The 20,796-nt window shown below is 37.5% G+C and overlaps 3 protein-coding genes across 3 annotated transcripts in view; 1 reads left to right on the top strand and 2 right to left on the bottom strand.

Annotated features, from left to right (window-relative positions):
- The window catches only part of waslb (WASP like actin nucleation promoting factor b), a 37,031-nt gene extending 35,744 nt beyond the window's left edge, over positions 1-1,287 (top strand). The window contains 1 exon segment of the mRNA XM_056456162.1: positions 218-1,287. Coding sequence (XP_056312137.1) covers positions 218-279 — 62 coding nt within the window. The 3' untranslated portion in view covers positions 280-1,287.
- Positions 1,288-3,817: 2,530 nt separating this feature from the next.
- Positions 3,818-8,666, bottom strand: lmod2b (leiomodin 2 (cardiac) b). The gene is made up of 3 exons (XM_056456160.1): positions 8,200-8,666; positions 6,155-7,522; positions 3,818-5,027 (listed from the first exon to the last, which is right to left on the bottom strand). Exons 1-3 carry the CDS (start codon positions 8,575-8,577, stop codon positions 5,001-5,003), a joined length of 1,773 nt encoding a protein of 590 aa, XP_056312135.1. The 5' UTR covers positions 8,578-8,666; the 3' UTR covers positions 3,818-5,000.
- Positions 8,667-8,923: 257 nt separating this feature from the next.
- Positions 8,924-20,410, bottom strand: asb15b (ankyrin repeat and SOCS box containing 15b). The gene is made up of 10 exons (XM_056456161.1): positions 20,344-20,410; positions 20,043-20,153; positions 18,395-18,450; positions 18,179-18,310; positions 17,588-17,746; positions 15,766-16,011; positions 15,139-15,310; positions 12,297-12,858; positions 10,017-10,170; positions 8,924-9,942 (listed from the first exon to the last, which is right to left on the bottom strand). Exons 2-10 carry the CDS (start codon positions 20,144-20,146, stop codon positions 9,773-9,775), a joined length of 1,755 nt encoding a protein of 584 aa, XP_056312136.1. The 5' UTR covers positions 20,147-20,153; positions 20,344-20,410; the 3' UTR covers positions 8,924-9,772.
- Between the last annotated feature and the right edge of the window lie 386 nt (positions 20,411-20,796).

Raw genomic sequence — 20,796 nt, 5'->3', positions numbered from 1 at the left:
CAATCGAAGCGTTTCTGCAGACTGATTTTATCAAGAGCTATTATAACAAATAAAATGAAAACATATTTACTATTAGTAGCTGGTTATATTCACACACTGCTGCCACACAACAATGTATAAACCCCTTATAAGCATGACTTTTGCGTAATAGCTCCCCTTTAAGATCTGTTTGCCAGAGGTTTATGTTGAAGTTAACACTCAATTCGTGGTTTCATAGATGACGACGATGATGATGACGACGTTGATGATTTTGAGGATGACGAAGATTGGGAAGACTGATGATGACCAAGGCTGACCAAAAGAATTAAGACACTACAATGGCTCTCGTCTTTTCGAAATCTTTTAAAATTGTAATGTAAATGGACGACCGATTTGCTGTACATTTTTGTTGCCTTCAAGCTTTTTTTTTTTTTGTATTAATCTGTGCAATACCTCATTTAATCTGTAAAAATATGTCATGTATCATGTATTTTTTTTTCCTCTCCTCGATTAACGTGCAATTTTACATCAAGTTTTCTTGATTCGTAGAGTTGAATGTTTTGGGATTTTGTTTGTTTGTTTTGTCATTCGTTAAAGGGAGGACGACTCTAAGGAACAAGACTTAAGCGAGTCTTAAACGTCGATATTGTGCGATAAAGCAAGAACACTATATTTTCATACTTTTTCCTCTTCCTTTTCTTATTCAGAACATAGTTTAGCGCTGTTATTTTCTTAACAAATTGAAAAAGAAACATATTTAGCTCCATTTGCTAATTTGTAAAATCGAGTCGTTTATATTTTTGCACGAATCAGAAAAGAAAAAAGTGGGAATACAGCACAATACGGCGGTTATGTTTACACTTTGTGTGCTATAGCTACTATATTAGATGTGAGGAACACTACAGTTAATGGAAATATCCTGTTTGCACATGGTAGTTTTGATTTTTACTGGCATTACAACAAATCTCATGGGCATGTTTTTTTATTCCTGTTGGTTTGATAAGGGTTCATGTGTGCCATTTAAAAAAAATATATAAATAAAAAATAGCGGACGGTTGTACGTTCTCGATGTTTTACTAATAATGCACTGTGACGCTGTACTAATTCAAAGAAAAGCTCTGGCACACTTGATGGTTTCAGAGTTCCACTGTTTTTAACAGTACTATCGAGCAAATAAAAATATCCTTTCCAGTTTTCATTCTTTGTTCAACCAGGGTTGCTTTGCATTGAGACTTGAAACCTCCGAAATGAGGTTTAAAAAGAATTATTAAAATTGTACACTAAATAAATGTTAATATTTACAGAAAATGTATGTATTTGATCGATTTATTTGTTTGATTCATACAGTGAATGTGATTTAACATTGAAATGTGATTTTCAGTGCAAGTGGTTTATAATTATAATTTTTCATCAGAAATAAACATTTAAGGGACACATTTTTGTATATTTACCACCATAATGACATTTGTTTTAAAACTAATTATCTTAAATTTAGCCCAAAACTTCAGAATACTTTAAATGGTTATCAATAACCAACTGTTTAAAATTGTATGTAATATAATATGCAGTTGAAGGTAAAATTATTAGCCCCTTTTCTAAAATTTTATTTTAATATTATATTTTTCAAAATTTTTCAAAGTGATGTTAAAGGAAGCAAGAAAATGTGCATAGAATTTCCTATTATATATTTATTTTTGTAAAAAAAAGTCTTAATTATTTTAGTTTGGGGGGGGGGGGGGGTGCAGGTTTTTAAATATATTTTATTAAAATTTTCCGAAATGTAATAATATACAGGGTGATTCAAAAAGAATACCTCCACTTTGAAAATCATGTACTCTGCAAAGAAGAAAAGGAGAGCTAAGCTCTTTCTGACGTCGATTTAAGGAAGCTCTGAAGTTTCATTTGGTCGCTAGGAGCGCTGTTGTCATTTTATTTCTTTGATTAAATATAGGTTTTTAACAAATTTTAATCACCCTATATATTTAAAAGCCTGCATTTTTTTTTCCTAGACAAAATAATTGTCTTGTCAAATATTTAAATTTAACCCAAAACATCAGAATACTATAAATGGTTATCAATAACCAACTGTTTAAAATTGTATGTAATAATATATGCAGTTAAAGGTAAAATTATTAACACCATCTATGAATTTTTTTTTTTTACATTTTGTTTTTATTTTAATCATAAGTTTTTCAAATATTTTTTAAATGATGTTAAATGGAGCAAGAAAATGTGCATATAATTTCCTAATTATTAATAATAATTAATTTAGTTTGTCTAGAAAAAAAATGTAGGCTTTTTAATGTATTTTATTATAGTTTTCTAAATGTATTAAAAATATATTTAAAAGCCTGCATTATATATATATATATATATATATATATATATATATATATATATAATATATATATATATATATATATATATATATATATATATATATATATATATATACATACATACATACATACATATACATATATACATATACATATACATATATATATATACACACACACACGCACACACACAAGTTGAAGTCAGAATTATTAACCCCCCTGTTTATTTTTTTTCCAATTTCGGGAATAATGGAGTGAAGACTTTTTTTTCAACACATTTCTGAACAAAATAGTTTTAATAACTCATTTCTAATAACTGATTTATTTTATCTTTGCCATGATGACAGTAAACAATATTTGACTAGATATTTTTCAAGACACGTCTATACAGCCTGAAGTGACATTTAAAGGCTTAACTAGGTTAACTAGGCAGGTTAGGGTAATTAGGCAAGATTATCGAGAAAAAAAAAAAAAAAGCTTCAAAGGGGCTAATAATTTTGACGTTTAAAATGGATTTTAAAAAATTAAAAACTGCTTTTATTCTAGCCAAAATAAAACAAACAAACTTTCACCAGAATAAAAAATATTACTAGAATTGCTGTGAAAATTTCCTTGCTCTGTTAAACATAATTTGGGAAATATTTAAAAAAAGGGGAAAAAGATAAAAAGGGGGGCTAATTATTCTGACTTCAACTGTATATATAATGCCAAGGCCACTTTTATTGACGGAATGAATGCAAATGTTCATCCAGAAGCTCCTTCATCAACATGCAGCTCCTTCACTGCCTTCATCCAACAGTAAAAACAGTCATTTACATGCTGGGCAAAAGGAATAACCTTATATAATGTGTGCAGATTAAAATATAATCCCGCAAACTGACATTTCCTTTAGTTTTCATATTTTACTTAAGTCGTCATAACCTGATACAGTAGTTTACTGGAACTATACATGAGCAATTTTGCCTCATGGTGAATTTGTGTAGCATTTGTGTCGTTAATCCAGACCAAGATACAAAGTAAAAAATACTGTAATGTTGATTATTTTTAAAACCCAGCACAGTCTGATGTGGTATTACTGGGGTTTAGCCAGCCAGATGATTGCATTAGACATTGTGTTCTGCGTTTAGAGTGCTAAATTTAGACCGACATTAAGCATGGAAATGCTTTTGCTGTCATGTAAAACAATATTATTTTACCCCAGAATGAGTTAAATCATTTGATGCTAATTCAAGTGGGAGATTAGTTCCATCATAGTTGATTTTACTCCCTCTACTTTCTGACTTAATAAATCTTTTGTATGCTGGGGTATGCATTTGTTAAAACTATAACGATGTTCATGTAGCCGTCGTCATGGGAAAGTGTTTGCGCTCTTTGCCTGAACACGAGCTTTGCTGATGCTAAAAACATTTCTCCTTTCACAGTCAACAGCTGCTGAGTGGATTTGGTCCCAGGGAGCGCTTCCAAAATAAATACAGGGTCCGGATTAAGAGACTGTGATATTCATCCAACTAATACTCTTTTATTCTAGCACAGTCTTTTGCTGATGATGGGGTGATCTTTGCAATGGTTTGGTAAGTTACAATAACACGCGTTGATTTGCAGAAATGATGCCATTTAATGACATTTAGTCTTTTAAATCAAGTCTTATATTTACATTTATACAGACATGGAAGATGTGTTTAAAAACATTAACAAGGCAATGTTGGTTTTTCATTTAACAACGACAAAGTACAACCACAACAACAGCAGAAACTCTTATTACTATTAGCTCTTGTAATCAGTAAAAATATATATAATAATAATAAAACAGTGCAAATTTCAAGGGTCATTCACAATACAGAACACCTAAAGATCCTTTGAGGGTCTTTGAAATGTGCATTGTTTTATTCGATATTTGACGTAATCTCAACAGAAATACACAATGCAGGATATATATGGAATAAGGGGAGGAGCTACTATACAAAGTAGGTCCTCCCCTTGATTAAAAACAGCCAATAGTGGTTCATTTTATCACAGATTTGCCAGTGAAGGTGGTTGACCTCAGGCTAATCAACCGAGAAGCGTTCTAAAGGGGATGGGGTATGTCAGTTACTATAGAACAGGAGTTCTCAATCTCGCTTCTGGAGGTCCGGTGTCCTGAAGATTTTAGTTCCAACCCCAATTAGACACCTGCGCTAGCTAATCAAGCTCTTACTAGGCTTTCTAGAAACATCCTTGCAGGTGTGTTGAGGCAAGTTGGAGTTAAAATCTGCAGGACACTGGATCTCCAGGACCGAGTTTGAGAACCCCTGCTATAATGCATTTGATTGGTCAAGATTTGATGAGAAACTGAAGTATGAGTTGACTTGCATTGTTTATGCATTTAGACGGAAGTGACAAACTACAATCTTTGGATGTTTATACAAGGTTTATATCTTCTAAATGTGAATTTCGTCACTGTTTTGGAGCAAACTAGCTCATATATCCTTAAAACTAACTCAGGATTGATTTCATGGGACCTTTAAAGGTAAAATATGCTCTTGTTGTGATCAGTGCACATTTACATGATTGGCTTTAAAACCCAAAACACCTGCGCTAATCAATTGTTTAAACCCTTGGTGTAATTCTGAGGAAAGCACATGGTATTCACAGATGTTGTATTGAACCGGGAGTGTCACCTTGCTGTTTGATCCTACAGCCTGGTTACTGAAGATATTTAGGAACCTCCACCTGCAATGAAATAAAAGGTCAGATCCTCCATTTTGTCTATAGTGCAACCAACTATTATGAGTCAGATTATTAAGACCTTGCTATAATGCTTCCACAAATAAGCATTTGACTTTTGTTTGGTTTACTTGTACAAAGTTATTATTAGTAAATCCTGTCTACTCTTTTTCATTTTCCACAACACCAGAAGGCCTTATCGAGATGGCCTCTATTTATAGCAGCATTAAGTGTGAGGAATTTTTGAGGTCAGGATCCCTTGTCTAAGGGTAACGCTAAATTTTCCACTGCACCGAATGAACTGAACCTCTAGTTGAGTTTTATATTCTGTATCTGCATCTATTCTAATGTTATGAAGATGACAGTCTTTAAAGAATGCATCCAAAGTAAATCTGTGACACAAAGGTGTGGCAAAAATGACAGGAATTCCATGAGATCACACAATGCCCTTGGGCTTTGTGTACATACCTTGAATCCGTTCAAGACCTTTGGCATAATTGCTCAAGACAAACTTCTGCTCAATTGCACATGGTTTTGCTTTCTCTTTTTAAAGTCTACATGAACCAAAAATTTCTGCAGACTTTTATTTAAGTATGCTGATGTATTTCCAAATTGAATGAAATATTAAGTAGGAGGTGGGGTTTTATTTTTGGGCTCCTCCCCATTTACAGACAAGAGGTTGGAGGGGCCCGGCTAAGCATATTTACTTATAACTTTTTTTTTTATTTCCAATGGATTGACTTGCGTGAAATAATTGATCACCTTAAAACTAACAAATATTGTAAAATGTTTTATTCAATGCAGCCTTTAAGCCCATCTAATTAGCATAAAAACATTGACAGAGGTATCTGTGGCTCTGTTCCAAAACCTACACAGCATACTCTATCTTTTTTCCAGCCTCAAAGAAAGAGTCGCATGAATCTGACCCCATTGGATCCATCAATATATGTACCTAATGTGCATTAAGTGTGTGTATTAGTTTAGCAACATGCTAATCCCAAACTAATTGAAATCAACAGTGATTCCAAAAATCTGAGAGTCATTTGAGACCCCATTTCAAGCAAGAAGTCACTAGACTGCAAGAAAGTTGACCAGATTTTAGAAAAGAGCCTGACAGATTTTGTGATACTTACCCTTCTGAGATTTCTGAAGCTGCTGCCTCTGATGGCGGCCATGAGTTCATCATGAGCGCAGCGTTGAGGTGTGGATGGTCTGGAGTTCTCTCTGTCATTGATGGGTCTCAAAGCGTTCTTTAGTTCCTTTAATATGCTGTCTGTCTCTGTTTGCTTTGGAGGCCTCTTTTTGCCCTTTTTGGATTTAGATTTGGTGGGACCATGTTGCTGTTTCTTGGAGGTCTCCTCTTGCCTTTTGATGACCTCAGCAATCATTCTCGAGGGAGATTTCTTTTCTGAGAAGGAGGCTTTCGGGGGTGGTGGAGGTGGTGGTGGTGGTGGAGGAGCAGGGGGAACATTTTTCTTGACCATGTCAACATGTGGTAGTTTTGGAGATGACCATGGTGAACTCCGAGGCGAGCTTTGAGGAGAAGAAGTGCTCGTGCTCTTCTGAAGAGCAACAGTTCTTGGATTTGTGGGTGTTGCTGCACCTCCATTCTGCAGACGCAGCTCCTGCATTCTCTTCTGTCTCTGGAGGTCTTGATTGCGGGTGAGAATTGTTGTCATGCTTATACGTGGGCCAGGAAGGTCAAACTGGTAGCCCAACTTTATTAGCGTGGTATTTTCCCTCAGTAACTTTACAATCTCCATCTCCACCTGACCTCCACATATGTGCCTTTGATTGTGAAATCTCATTTCTGTGAGAGTATTGTTTCGGGTGATCGCTTGCACCAGGGCCAGAATACCTTTACCTGTGATAAAGTTGGACTCGATGTTAAGGTTTGTGATGTTTCGGTTTTCTCTCAGCATCTTAGCAATGGCAAAAGCCACCTGGTCATCAGCGTGAGTGTTGGCAAGGCTAAAGACACGTACCTGTGTATTAGTGCATAAGGCTTCTGCAAATCGGATGAGAGTATCTTGGGAGATGTTGTCAATGTTGTTGAGGTTGACCTCTGTAGTTTCTTGGTCATTGTTGAGGACCTTTTCCAAAACCTCATCAGCCACAGTGGGGTTTCCTGACATGCGACCTTGCTCCTGACTTTGGGGTTTTGGATCATCCATCTGTCTTTGATTTGATTGACTACTTGTGGACCAACACTGCTGAGGTTGAGTTTTACAATCCAGTAAGTGTCCCATTTTAGGACGGTTGTCAATTCCTTTTTGCTCTTCTTGTTCTTCTTCATCTTCCTCTTCTTCTTCTTCTTCCTCCTCTTCCTCTGTCACTGGTTCATCTGTTTCACTTTCCTCTTCCTGGTCTTCTTCAGCTTCTCTATATTTCCGTGTGTCTTTCTCACTTTCTTCAACCTCATCTTTTTCATCCCCAGATTCTTCAGTGTCACTCTCAGTAACACATTCCTCCTCCTCCTCTTCTCTGCTGTCTTTGTCTTTCTGTAATTGATATGGTCAGTGTTAGAAAACTTCCACGCATTGGTCCTTGTGTATCTAGTGACACCCTCAGGAGTGTATTTTATTTTGACTTCTCATTGCTTTTAAAACACATGACATTTAAGTCATTCTCATACCAATGTGCATCAATGAGCGTTAATTGTTTATTTTAACAAGTGGCCATTCTACAGATGAAATGGCTATTTAATAAATGAAATTAAAATCCTTGCGCATAGCATCTGCTTTTCTTAACTTCAGATCATAAAAGATAGGGGTATAACATAGCACAGACCCTCAAAAGGACACATTTCTACAGTACTTTATTTACCCCTGAACCCAGTCTCTGTCCTGGAGGGTCACTGTGCCACAAGCCTGAATTCAAACTTGCCTCAACACACCTGTTTTTGAAAGTTTCTTGTATTCCCAGTAAGACCTTGATTAGCTGGTTTGGGTGTGTTTAGGGTTATAATATGCAAGATAGATGACCTCCAAGAGCAGTATTTGTCTGTAAGAGTATGCTACATACTACTACTCTAATTTATTGATGGGTGCAGAAGTGAATAGAGTAGAAAGGTATCCATTAAAGAATTCTTCTCCATTGACAATCTGTTAAAACAATCAAGGTACTGTGTTTTTTTTTCTGACATCGTTGGAAGTGTTTAACATTGGTAATCACTGACCTCTCCTGGGCTTGTGGATCCGATCCTTTCCTCCTCCAGCAGTTTCCGTGTCTCATTTTCCCAGTATTTCATCAAAGCTTCCCTACTGAATGTACCGGTGGGAGTCTTAGCGGTCTGATCTCTTTGCCGCAATCCGATAGGAAGATTGTCATCTGGGTCAATATCAGCCAACTCCTTCTCCAGCTCCTGGAGCTCCTCGGCAGTAAGTGAAGCCAACAGTTCATCTTCATCCAAATCCTCGTACTTACTGAGTTCCCGACGGTAGCCGAACGTACTCATGGCCTCTTGGTAGTCTTGGTTTTGTCTCAGTGTTGGTGCATCAGATATTTTGAGCTTTCTGGGATCCTTTGAGTGCTTCAAGTGAGAATGAGTGCTCATCTGCTGTGGTGGGCAGCTGGAGGGGTCTTAAGAGTGGGATCAGCGAGACGTAGTACAAAGCCCCAGCCTATGATGCCGTTGCTTTTTTGGGAGGCAGGAGTCAATGAGAAAGAGCTGCAAAAAGCATGTGAGCTCACAACATGGCCACAGAGAAGGCCTGTCAGTGAATGCTGACTGCATTGTTCATGTCCAAAATAAGCAGATAGACTTAGAGAGAGATTGCTTGGAGAGTAATGGCAATATCCTTATAATAGTAAGTTGCGGCAAGGAGGTAAATACTTAGATACATACAGAGATTGTTTTAGCATTAGAGGTACGTCAAGGGAATCTTTGGATCATTTTAGTTGTTTTGAATTGGACAACCTAGAAAGATTTGAAGTGCTTGTAGTTTTCATATGTGCCAAAAATACCACCTAGAGCTGAAGTCTTATACGTCAGAAGCTAATAGTGAGGGGAAGATTATCTCTAGAACTGTTATCAGCCTGGCATGAACCATTGTGAGGATTATCCTTAGCCTTTTACCAGTTTTGTCTCGCTTTTGATGTCATCGTTGGGATTAAAATTTGCTTGATTATTGCATTTGTCAACGCAGACGTCATAAGTCCTTGCTTAAAAAGGAGAAGAGAGGCTAAATGTTAATATGGTTTATATATGAATGGATTTTGAGGACCATACGCTTTCAGATCAGGGTCTGAGTGTGTAATGATCAGATTTGGACTGAGTGTGAACGATCAGATAAGCTGTTTGTTTTCCCATAGGATACAAACAACCACAAAGGGCTAGGTCTGTGTTTATGACAGGAACATAATGTCCGCTGCATCTCTGGAGTCACTGACTGCTGTTGACAGTGCAAGAATGTTGTTGCTCAGATAACAAGGGTCTCTAGCAACAGAAGCTTCTGCAAAGTCTTTATGTTACATAAACAAATATGTATTGTGGGATCCTCCCATCCCTGCCAACCCCCATAAAGTAAATAACTGGAAATATGAAGTTTATAAGTATTTATATGAAAACTATTTTATTTTGAAATATTTCTATATTATGTAGAGTGGCGGTAGCTACATTTTAATTTCTTTTCTTTTTGTTTTATGGCTTAGATATGATCTTAATAAAAGTATTTTTCACTTTATTGAACAAATTCACACTGTAGTAAAGTATTTCCACAAAATAAACTAAACTATATTAAGGCATGTATCTAGTATTCACCCATTCGACCATAAACATCATATTCCTTGTATAGCAGAAAATTCTTCAATGCAGGGGGGAAGGGTACAGTGCTCATGAACTCCGGGTCATTTAGTCTTGTCAGTGTCATATGTCTCCTTATAACCAGTCTGGCCTGGTGTTTCAGAGAGCGAGGATTCCCTAGTGCCAAACAGATATGTTAATCAGTATTCGGTATATTCGAAAGACATGAATTGCGAACAGAAGTGACTTACTGAGGATGTCACAGATGTCAGGCCATTCCTCTTGTCTTTCCATAATGCGTTGCAGTTTGGAGCAAATGTGCACTTGGCTCACGTAATCCAGGAGTATTTGCACCACTCTCCCCGCCAAGTGTGCCATCCATGACACGCTAATAAACTCACAAAACTAAAAAACACACACACACACACACACACACAGATCAGAGTGCTCAATTAAGACATAAATAAATATAGATGTGGAATATTTAGGAGAATTGTGACATAATTTGTGGTGCATTTGTATTGCTAACAGAGATCACAATAAAAAATACATTTAAACATCTAGAAACAGTGCACCATTGATTGCAACAATCCTTTCTATTCAGTTGGTTGGTGTGAAAATGCACGTTTTTGTGCATTTAAATGTGCCGCTATGATTTAGAAAGTATACCCCAGTGTTTTCTAGACCATAAAAACAATGCTTGCTACTACTTATTTCAGAATGCAACCTCTTGGTGCATTGCTTCAGTAGTAAATCAAACATTTTTGTGTATGCTTTAGTAACATAACTGCTTAGTAAATGTCTCCTATTGTTGTCCAGAACTCATTCATGATGCATATTATCACTTTGTTTGGACTGCATATGATTTGACGCACGAAGAATATATGTTGACCAATGGTTGCTGCATTAATTCCATAGAATGGACATGAAGTCTTTTTAAAATACCATTAATTGCAATGATACGTTGTGTAGTGAAACTGTAGTAAACACACACAAATTGTTTTAAAATTAAATTGTAAGATCCAGCACTATACCAGCACAGTTAGCTTCTGGTTAGGCTAGCTACTGAACTAGATACTGCTTTCAAGAGTTCACGCTTAGCTGGTGATTGATTATAAGCTTGATTGGCATGGTGTCCGGGAGAGAGCCCTGAAGAGCTCAAAAGATCCTTGAGCTCGGGTATTCCTCCCGTTTGTAGGTTGAGAGGGGAGATTGAGCTCAGGTAGATCTCTAGAACTCCCTCGCTTATTTTTGGCTAATGACGAATTGCTTCATGAGGGGAAAATACTGTTGGCTAAGAACTTTACTATGGTGCCAATTTAGTTTAGTCAATTTACTTATAACGGAAGGATGGAAGGGAGGAAACCCAGACACGCAAGCAGGGTGAGAGGATGTAAACTCTGCACAAAAACGTTGACTGGCCTAGTAAGGATTAGAACCAGTGATGTTCTTGCTGTGAGGCAACAGTGCTATCCACTGGGTCGCCGGGCCGCCCAATCTAGGAAAAGGGGGGAGGAAGGGGGGATTCTTCAAGACAAAGATGACTGTGCTAGGAAGACTACCCAGGTAGCAAACAATTCTGGCCCAGATTTGGCATAAAGCTGGCACAGCAGGCGTTTGTTTGGCACTGGCATACAGAATGTGGGCCAAACATGGCCTGGGTTTGGCAGAGGTGGCACTGTCTTTAAGGCGACACACAAGACTTGGGCCAGATATCAATTGTAGTTTTTGGACTAGATGTCAAAATTTTATATGTGGGCCACGTTGTGGTCGCTTCAGAACAAAGAAATGCCCATAGCGCGCCTAAAGTGAAATACTTCATGGGTTTATCTAATTCATTGCAGTTGTGACACACCAACATATCTGACCCAGTTTAGGTCCAGTTATGTTATTATTCTGACTGAGACTTGGCCCAGATATGGTTCATGTTTGGCCCTTGTATGGAAGCCAGACTTTGTCCAATCATGTATCGTTATTCACTGCGGCATGTGTGCCAAGCAAAAGCTGATTGTGTGGGCCAGATCTGGGCCAGGGAAATTTTGCTATGTGGGTATGGTTATTTATAGTGACCTAGGACAGTATTTCCCAACCCTCTTCCTGGAGGCACACCAACAGTACGTATTTTGGATGTCTCCCTTATCTGACCCATTAACTTCAGCTTTTGGAGTCTGTCTAATGTTCTGATGAGTTGATTCAGGTGTGTTTGATTAGGGAGAGGTTGAAAATGTGTACTGTTGGTGTGCCTTCAGGAACAGGGTTGGGAAACACTGACCTAGGAAATATCTGATTGGAGAACCGTGTGATAGTTGATGTGGGTCCAGCTGTGGTCAATCATAAGCACATGATCCTCTCGAAACTAGTAATAAATAAACTTCTCCTAGTAAATGCGTACTGACCCCAAAAAATGCTGACTTTGACTTTACCAAGAATGAATTTTAACCTCGTGTTGCATTATTTGTTGCATTGCTGTAGAGACTAATTGCATTGATGAATATAAACCAAAGTGACACAAACTTCTTAGTGATGCTTACAGTGACTTTATCCGGAGTGCTCTTGTTTTGGTACGACTGGTTATGAAATTCTGACCATGTGTATGTCTTTACACTGTTGTCATGGTAACACTCGAAACAGCTTTCTGCATGGTATCCGTTGTTGAGGAGCAGGCGCAGCATCATCTCATCTTTGAAGCAGTATTGCAGCGCTGTAGGAAATAAAGTGTCACTGACGACGGAAAAGATGCAGTTGACGTCTGCACCGTGCGCCAGAAGCAGCCGCACCAGCTCATACTTCTCAGCTCTGACTGCCACCAGGAGGCAGCGCAGGGGGTCCAAATCTGGCTTTGCTCCTGCTTTCAGAAGCATCTCTGTGCAGGTCACGTCTCCATTGCAGACGGCAAAGTAGAGCGGGGTTTTCCTCATGTCCCCGTAGTTTTCGGAAATATGACAGCCCAGTATTGGATTGACATCAAAACCTTTTTCAATGAGAAGTTCGAGGCATTGAGCTTGACCTCCATCTGCCGCAGAATGAACCGGACTCATGCCAGACAACCGGATGGCCCTTTTTGTGGTGATGGGAATTAATGTCTTTAGAGCTCTGGAGGTTTAAAGAGAGACACAAAAGATTTGTATTATGGCTGAGAAGGTTGTGAAGTGTGTTGAGATTGATCATTGATGCATTTCAGTCCAATTTTTAATGCAATTATGGTCAAATGAATCAAACCTCTGAATCGGTAACAGAAACATACAGAAGGTGCAGAGCTGGGGCTTGTGAAGACCAGAACTGAGTTCTGCTGTTCTACACAATGGTTTGTTTTTCCACAACCGTCATGAGCTCAGTCTATATAGTTAGTCTATAGTAATAGACTATATACCATCACATCATTGATGTACATCATTGATTACATCCCACAAGTGTTCACTACTGGTGCAACATGTAAATGGGTTTAAATGGAATGCCCTAAACCAGGGGTCACAATCTCATTCCTGGAGGTCCGGTGCCCTACAGGGTTTAGCTCCAACTTGCCTCAACACACCTGCCTGGGTGTTTCAAGTATACCTAGTAAGACCTTGATAAGCTTGTTCAGGTGTGTTTGATTAGGCAAGGCAAGGCAAGGCAAGTTTATTTATATAGCACAATATCATACACAGTGGCAATTCAAAGTGCTTTACATAAACAGGAATAAAAGAAACAAGTATAAGAGAAATAAAAACAAATAATAGAAATGGTAAAAATAGAAATAAGATAAAATAAAAGCTGATAAAATGTGTTATAAAAGAATTAAAAAGAAGAGAAAAACAAAGTAGTTCGATCTGTCGGACGTAGCACAGTGCTCATTCAGTAAAGGCACAGCTAAACAGATGTGTTTTCAGTCTTGATTTGAATGTGCCTAATGTTGGAGCACATCTGATCATTTCTGGAAACTGATTCCAGCAGTGAGGGGCATAGTAGCTGAAAGCCAATTCACCCTGCTTTGACTGAACTCTTGGGATTTCTAATTTATTTGATCCTAAAGATCTGAGTGATCTGTTAGGTTTGTATTCAGTGAGCATATCTGTAATGTATTGAGGTCCTAGGCCATTTAGTGATTTATAGACCAGTAATAATACTTTAAAATCTATTCTGAATGTAACTGGGAGTCAGTGTAAAGACCTGAGGACAGGTGTGATGTGCTCTGATTTCCTAGTTCTGGTCAGAATTCTGGCCACAGCGTTCTGGATGAGCTGCAACTGTCTGACTGTCTTTTTGGGAAGGCCAGTGAGGAGGCCATTACAGTAATCCACCCTGCTGCTGATAAAAGCATGAACAAGTTTCTCTAAGTCTTCACTGGAAACAAAGCATCTAATTCTTGCAATGTTTTTGAGATGATAGTATGCTGATTTACTAACTGCTTTGATATGACTATTAAAACTCAGATCTGACTCCAGAGTCAAACCAAGATTTTTGACCTTATTTTTTGTTGTTTGACCCTTAGAGCCAAGGTACGCATTCACCTTGAGAACCTCATCTCTGTTCCCAAACGCAATCACTTCAGTTTTCTCTTTGTTTAACTGAAGAAAGTTTTGATTAGGGTTGGAGCTTAACTCTGCAGGACACCGGGTCTCCAGGAACAAGTTTGGTGACCTCTGCCCTAAACCCTTGAGCACTAAGGAACTATACTGTCGTGATGTCACAATGGCATTGCATTCCGGGACATGTAAGTGTTGGAGTGAACATATGAAGCCTAATCACTCTCTAATTTAATATTGAGGCAGTGAGGATTCCCTCAAGGGAACAAGGAAAGGAAATTTCATGAGTGGAGGTCTAAAATGGAGTGGAACGCAGCCTTAGTGTGCACTTGCAGGCTTCCTTTCCCCTGTACCTTAGGGCAGTGTTTCCCAACCCTGTTTCTGGAGGCACACCAACAGTACATATTTTGGATGTCTCCCTTTACTGACCCATTAACTTCAGGTGTTAGAGTCTCTTCTGATGTTATGATGAGTTGATTCAGGTGTGTTTGATTAGGGAGAGGTTGAAAATGTGTACTGTTGGTGTGCCATCAGGAACAGGGTTGGGAAACACTGCCTTAGGGGATTCCCCAATGCCATTTTGAAGTGCATTCCACTTCAAGTGAGCAAGGAAAGCTCCCTCGACTTTGTCTGCTTCAAATGTCCACTCCAGCACCTATATGTCCCAGAATGCAATATGGTTTTGACGTCACAACAGTGTAGTTCTCAAGTGCTCAAGGGTTTAGGACAATCCATTTAAAGCCATCCAGATGTTCCATCAGTAGTGGACACTTGTGTAACATTATCAGGGATGTGCATCCTGAGGGAATGAGAAGAGGGAACTTAGCGAGTGCAGGACATCATAAATGCATCCCTAGTGTGCTCTCACAGGTAGTGCCCTTCATAGGCGGCTCGGTGAATTGGAAGTTGATAGGCAAGACTTGCTACGTTGGGATTGGCACCATGTTGTAGGAGGAGACAAATACAGTCCAGGTTTCCACAACCTGCAGCGTCATATAAAACACTGTCTCCGTTTGTAGCTTGTGCAGAGACGTCGCCCCCTAAAGGTGAGGGAAAGAAAGAGGATTTAATTTTGAGTGTACTATAGCTGCGTCCCACTCCATTTTTAGACTTTCCTTCCCTAAGCACTTCCCCTCAGGAGAATCCCTGCCACTTGTCAAATGGATGAGGGAAGTTCAGAGTGAACAATCGATTTTGACAAAGGGAGAATTTGTACACTCCAGCACTTATATATCCCATAATAAGCCCTACATGCAAAGATCTGAATGTAACGGTGCAAATAATCACTCTTTATTTTCACGTTTAAGTTTTGTGCATTAATTGAGCTTTTTTATCCTCCTTATGTGGAATTTGTGGGGCATTTTTGTTAATTTCGGTTGCATCATTGTCACCACCCTGACCTAAAGGTAACACTTACGTTATTTCATTTATCAAATTAGTAACAATACTAACGTAGAGTTGAGTTGTTGTCAGACTTTGCATGCATCTGACTGACCATGTTGAATGAGAACGGTCAGTATTTGCGGATGGCCATATTCAGCTGCGATGCCCAGCGGTGTGACTCCATGCCCATCTCTGCCCATCACTTTCCCGCCGTGTCTCAGCAGCAGCATCAGGATGTCCACACAGCCCACTTTAGCGGCCTCATGGGTGGCCGTCCATTTCCTCAGACACACCTGCTCCACAAAGGCGCCTCCCATTATCAGTGCATAAACCATATCATAAGAGTCCTTCCTCACAGCTGCAAAGGAAAATGCAGAGATAGGTCATATTGCCCCATTTAAAATAAAGTAAAGATATGTATATATACAGTGTGTGTATGCATACATATATTAAAGGGGTGGTCCACTCTGAGATCATATTTGAAACTTTAGTTCAGGGGTGACCAACCCTGTTCCTGGAGATCGACCTTCCTGCAGATTTCAGTTGCAACCCATATCAAACACACCTGCCTGTAATTATCAAGTGCTGTTCAGATCCTAATTAATTAATTCAGGTGTGTTTGATCAGGGCTGGAGCTGAACTTTGCAGGAAGGTTGATCTCCAGGAACAAGGTTGAGCACCGCTGCTTTAGTTGATGTGTAATGTAGATGTGTGAACATAGTCAACATCTCTAAATGTAAGATGCTCAAAGTTCAATGCAAAGGGAGAAATTGGCTTTTACAGAGTTAGCTTAGCAAAGCCTACAGCGAACGAAGTTTAGGGACTACAAAATAATACATCCGGGTTAATGATGTCATAAACCCTTCGGTTACGAGCATACATTCGTGCAGTGAAGGGGCGTGGCCAGATACGCTGTATTGTTATAGCAGAGGTGCTTCCTGGTGATATGGAGCCGATCTGCGGATCACAGGACATTAGCACATGTTAGCTGGCCAATCAGAGCCTCTTGAGGCCGGGCGTTCGGAGGAACTAGGAAATATGACAGTCGTTTTCATGTTAGCTGAGTAGCTGTATATAAATAAAGTCAGATATATGGAAAAATAGTATGATTTTTCACAAATGAAGCATGAACACACATTGCTTTGCATCTTATAAACACAACCAAGCCTTAAAAATACACTCTGGAACACCCCTTTAAAGATCATTTTAAGGTCAATAATATAAGGAGAGGTCATTTCCGGTCTATAAAGAAATCGCTGGTTGAATAAAAGTAACTAAGTCAGAATTTGCCAGGGGTATGAAAAATTTTGGGCTTGACTGTGTGTGTGTGTGTGTATATATATATATATATATATATATATATATATATATATATATATATATATATATATATATATATATATATATATATATATATATATACATTTTTTTTGTCTATGATATACATTTACGAATTTACAGTTACTTCAATAGTAATTTATTGTAAATAGAGTTTATTTTATACTGTAATTTGCAGTAGCTTATGGCATATAATAAAACTATATTAACAAAAATAATGATAATATTTATTAAATATTTATAAATTAAGCAAAAATATATTTAATTTAATTTAAATTAATGATAAAAAATCCTATTTAATTTGACAGGTACATAATTTTGTACTTGCAAAACACATTTGTCCAATTTTAGGTTGCTAATTTTGTCATTTAAATACTTTTTTTTTATTAATAAAACATTATGGATTATTGTGATCTATATTATACTTAATTTTAATCAGTATTTCCTTTTTTTTTTCCTCTTATGATTTCTGTTTTAAAAAGAGCACACATGCAAAAGTGAAATTGTAATTCTAATATCTGTAATATCAGCCTAAACAACTTGTTTTCGCAAGTTTCATCGATGGCTCTATTATGTTGTTATGTATGTTGTAATACCCAGCAGAAGTGGCGTCTCATTCTTGCTGTTCATGTTGTGTGGAGATGCTCCATGTTGGAGAAGAACCTTCACGTTCTCCACATGTCCAGCCTGACAAGCTAAAGTCAGAGGTGTTTCTCCATCAGATGTCGTCTCCTCCATAGTCAGATCATAGCATGCTGTTTATAAAAAAAAAAGCTGTACATATAATGTCCAAAACATATGAAATATTTACCTGAAGGCAAAATTATTCACCCTCCTGTTAATATCTTTTTCTGTTTCAAATATTTCTCAAATGATGTTTAGCAGAGCAAGGAATTTTTCACAGTATTTCCTATAATATTTTTTCTTCTGGAGGAAGTCTTATTTGTTTTATTTGGGCTAGAATAAAAGCAGCTTTTCATTTTTTAATACTATTTTATTGTCAATATTATTAGCCGCCTTAAGCACTATTTTATTTTGATTTGTCTACAGAACAAACTATTACGTTTTGAAATCTCTTGGGGGAAAAATAAACAGGGGGGTTATAATTAAGGAGGGCTAATAATTCTGACTTGAACTGTATAATGTCGAATGCTTATGAAATATATGTTGACATGTTGTCTGCTCACCCAGTAGCACAATATCCAGCACACAGGAATCAGGCTGAAGGCACGCTTTGTGCATCGGCAGCAAACCTCTGCTGTCTCTTTCCTTATAGGCTTCTCTGTATTTGTGCATTTTCCTTAAAGCAAACGTGTCTCCTGGAAGATATCACACAATATGTAGTCACTGGTATCAAATATCTGACATGTGATCATTTAATCATGCACACATATGAAGTATACCTTGATCTATAGCAGATAGAATCTTCAGGTTTTCATCACTGGCTGTTTCTAAAGTGCTGCATGAAAGAAAGTGGTACGTGTGAACAGTGGTAGAAAGAAATTATTTATTTATTTATTTATTTATTTATTTGTATGTTTATTTTTAGGTATAGCTGCAGATTTACAAACATTAACCTGTTTTATTGGTTTATAAATCACACTAAAAGATTCATTTGTGAGTTGAACTGATCTAATAGCACTTTTGTCTATTCACCGTTTCAAATGATCTACCCAAAACTAGTGTCCAATTCACTAATTCAAGTGATCAAGTCAGACTGAGTCTTCAGGGAAAGATTCACTCATTCAAAAGAGTCAGTCAGAGTGAGTCTTTTGCTAATGATGCACTGATTCAAATCGTCTGGGGAGAGTGAGTTTTCAGATAAAGACTCACTGATTCAAAACAATTCACGGATTTTTATGATCCAGTCAGAGTGCGTCTTCAGTTAAAGATGCACTTATGATCCAGTCAGTAAAAGATTTACTGACTCAAATGATTTGGTAAGAGTAACTCTTTAGTTATGATTCACTGATTCAAATGATACAGTCAGTGTGAGTGTTTCGTTAAAGACTCACTAATCCAAATGATCTGGTCAGAATGAGTCTTCAGAGAAAGATTCACTAATTCAAATGATCCAGTCAGAATGAGTGTTCAGAAATGATTCACTGATTCAAATGATCCAGTCAGGGTGAGTCTTTTAGTTAATGATTCATTAATTCAAATGATCAGGTCCGAGTGAGCATTTAGTTAAGGATTCTAAAATTCAACTGATCTGGTCCGAGTGAGCATTTACTTAAGGATTCTAAAATTCAAATGATTGGGTCAGAGTGATTAATGATTCACTGATTCAAATAATCCGGTCTGAGTGAGTCTTCGGTTATAGAGTCATTGATTCAAATGATCAGGTCAGAGTGAGTCTTCAGTTAAAGATTAATTGACTCAAATGATCTGGTCAGAGTGAGTATTCAGTTAATGATTCACTAATTCAAAGGATCCAGTCAGAGAGAGTCTTTAGTTAATAATGAATTCAAATGATCCAGTCAGAGTGAGTCTTTAGTTAATACTTATTTAGTTAAAATGATCTGGTCAGAGTGAATCTTCGGTTAAAGATTCATTGATTCAAATGATCTGGTCAGAGTGAGTATTCAGTTAATGATTCACTAATTCAAATGATCTGGTCAGAGTAAGTATTCAGTTAATGATTCACTAATTCAAATTATCCAGTCAGAGTGAGTCTTTAGTTAATACTGAATTAATTCAAATGATCTGGTCAGAGTGAGTCTCTAGTTAATGATTCACTGATTCAAATGATATGGTCAGAGTGAGTCTTCACTTAAAGATTCACTATTTCAAATAATCTGGTCAGAGTGAGTCTTTAGTTACCAACTGATTGATTTTAATGATCCAGTCAGATCTAGTCTTCAGTTAAAGATTCACAGATTTGGTTTTACTCATCTTTTATAGTATGGTTTATTTTGTTTGCACGTTTTTATGATTAATTTCAGATTTAGTAAAGCTGCAAACATTTAGATTGAAATAAAATCATGTATGATCATGCTTTACGTACTTATTATCTATAAAATACTGAGCATGGAAAATCTTTGTGTGTACCTTAGTGGTTCATTGAACACAGAGTAACCGCAAGCATCTTGGAGGCTCATCTGAATAGCATACTCAATGAGCTGATCTTCATCCATTTGCCCCATGTAGTCCATTGTGTTTCTGTGGATGTGCACATAAACAAAACTCCGATGTTCAGCCTTGCAGGGTGGATTTGAAAACCAAAATTACTTCAGTGACTCTGTCTTGAAGATTTTGTGAAACAGGTAAGCAGAAAAGTCTTGCACCGTGCACTTGCAGAACACAGACTGAGTTTGTTTTGCATGTCCTGAAGGATATATTTAGTCCTGACCTGCTTTCTCCAGACGCTTGGAGAATGTGGGTCACTTTGTCATGACTAGGCAAAAGGTTTTGAGTTCCCTCACGTGTAGCAGCCAAAACAACAAATACACACTGCATTTAGATAGTAGTCAACAGTCTTGAAGCCTAGAAAGAAGACATGAGCAACAATAAACACATATAATAACACATGATCTGAATTAACAAGGTATAATGGTTAGTATGTATACAATTTTTAAAGCTGCCTTCTGTAATTGTTGCCGATTTTACACCATGTCCTACATGCAATCACCTTATGGTACTGATTGTGTGCTTTATTCAGTGTTAAATGCTACCAATGTGAGTTTAAATGCTATTTTAAGTGACATTGAGTGCTCGTTGTTTTGATTTTTTTTAAATACATAGGCCTGGTGTGAGTTTGTATTGTAAAATTGTATTGCAAGATTGCATAAATAATATTACACTG

This window comes from Danio aesculapii, chromosome 4, assembly GCF_903798145.1.
Source record: "Danio aesculapii chromosome 4, fDanAes4.1, whole genome shotgun sequence".
NCBI lineage: Eukaryota > Metazoa > Chordata > Actinopteri > Cypriniformes > Danionidae > Danio > Danio aesculapii.
This window is presented reverse-complemented; position numbering and strand designations above follow the sequence as displayed.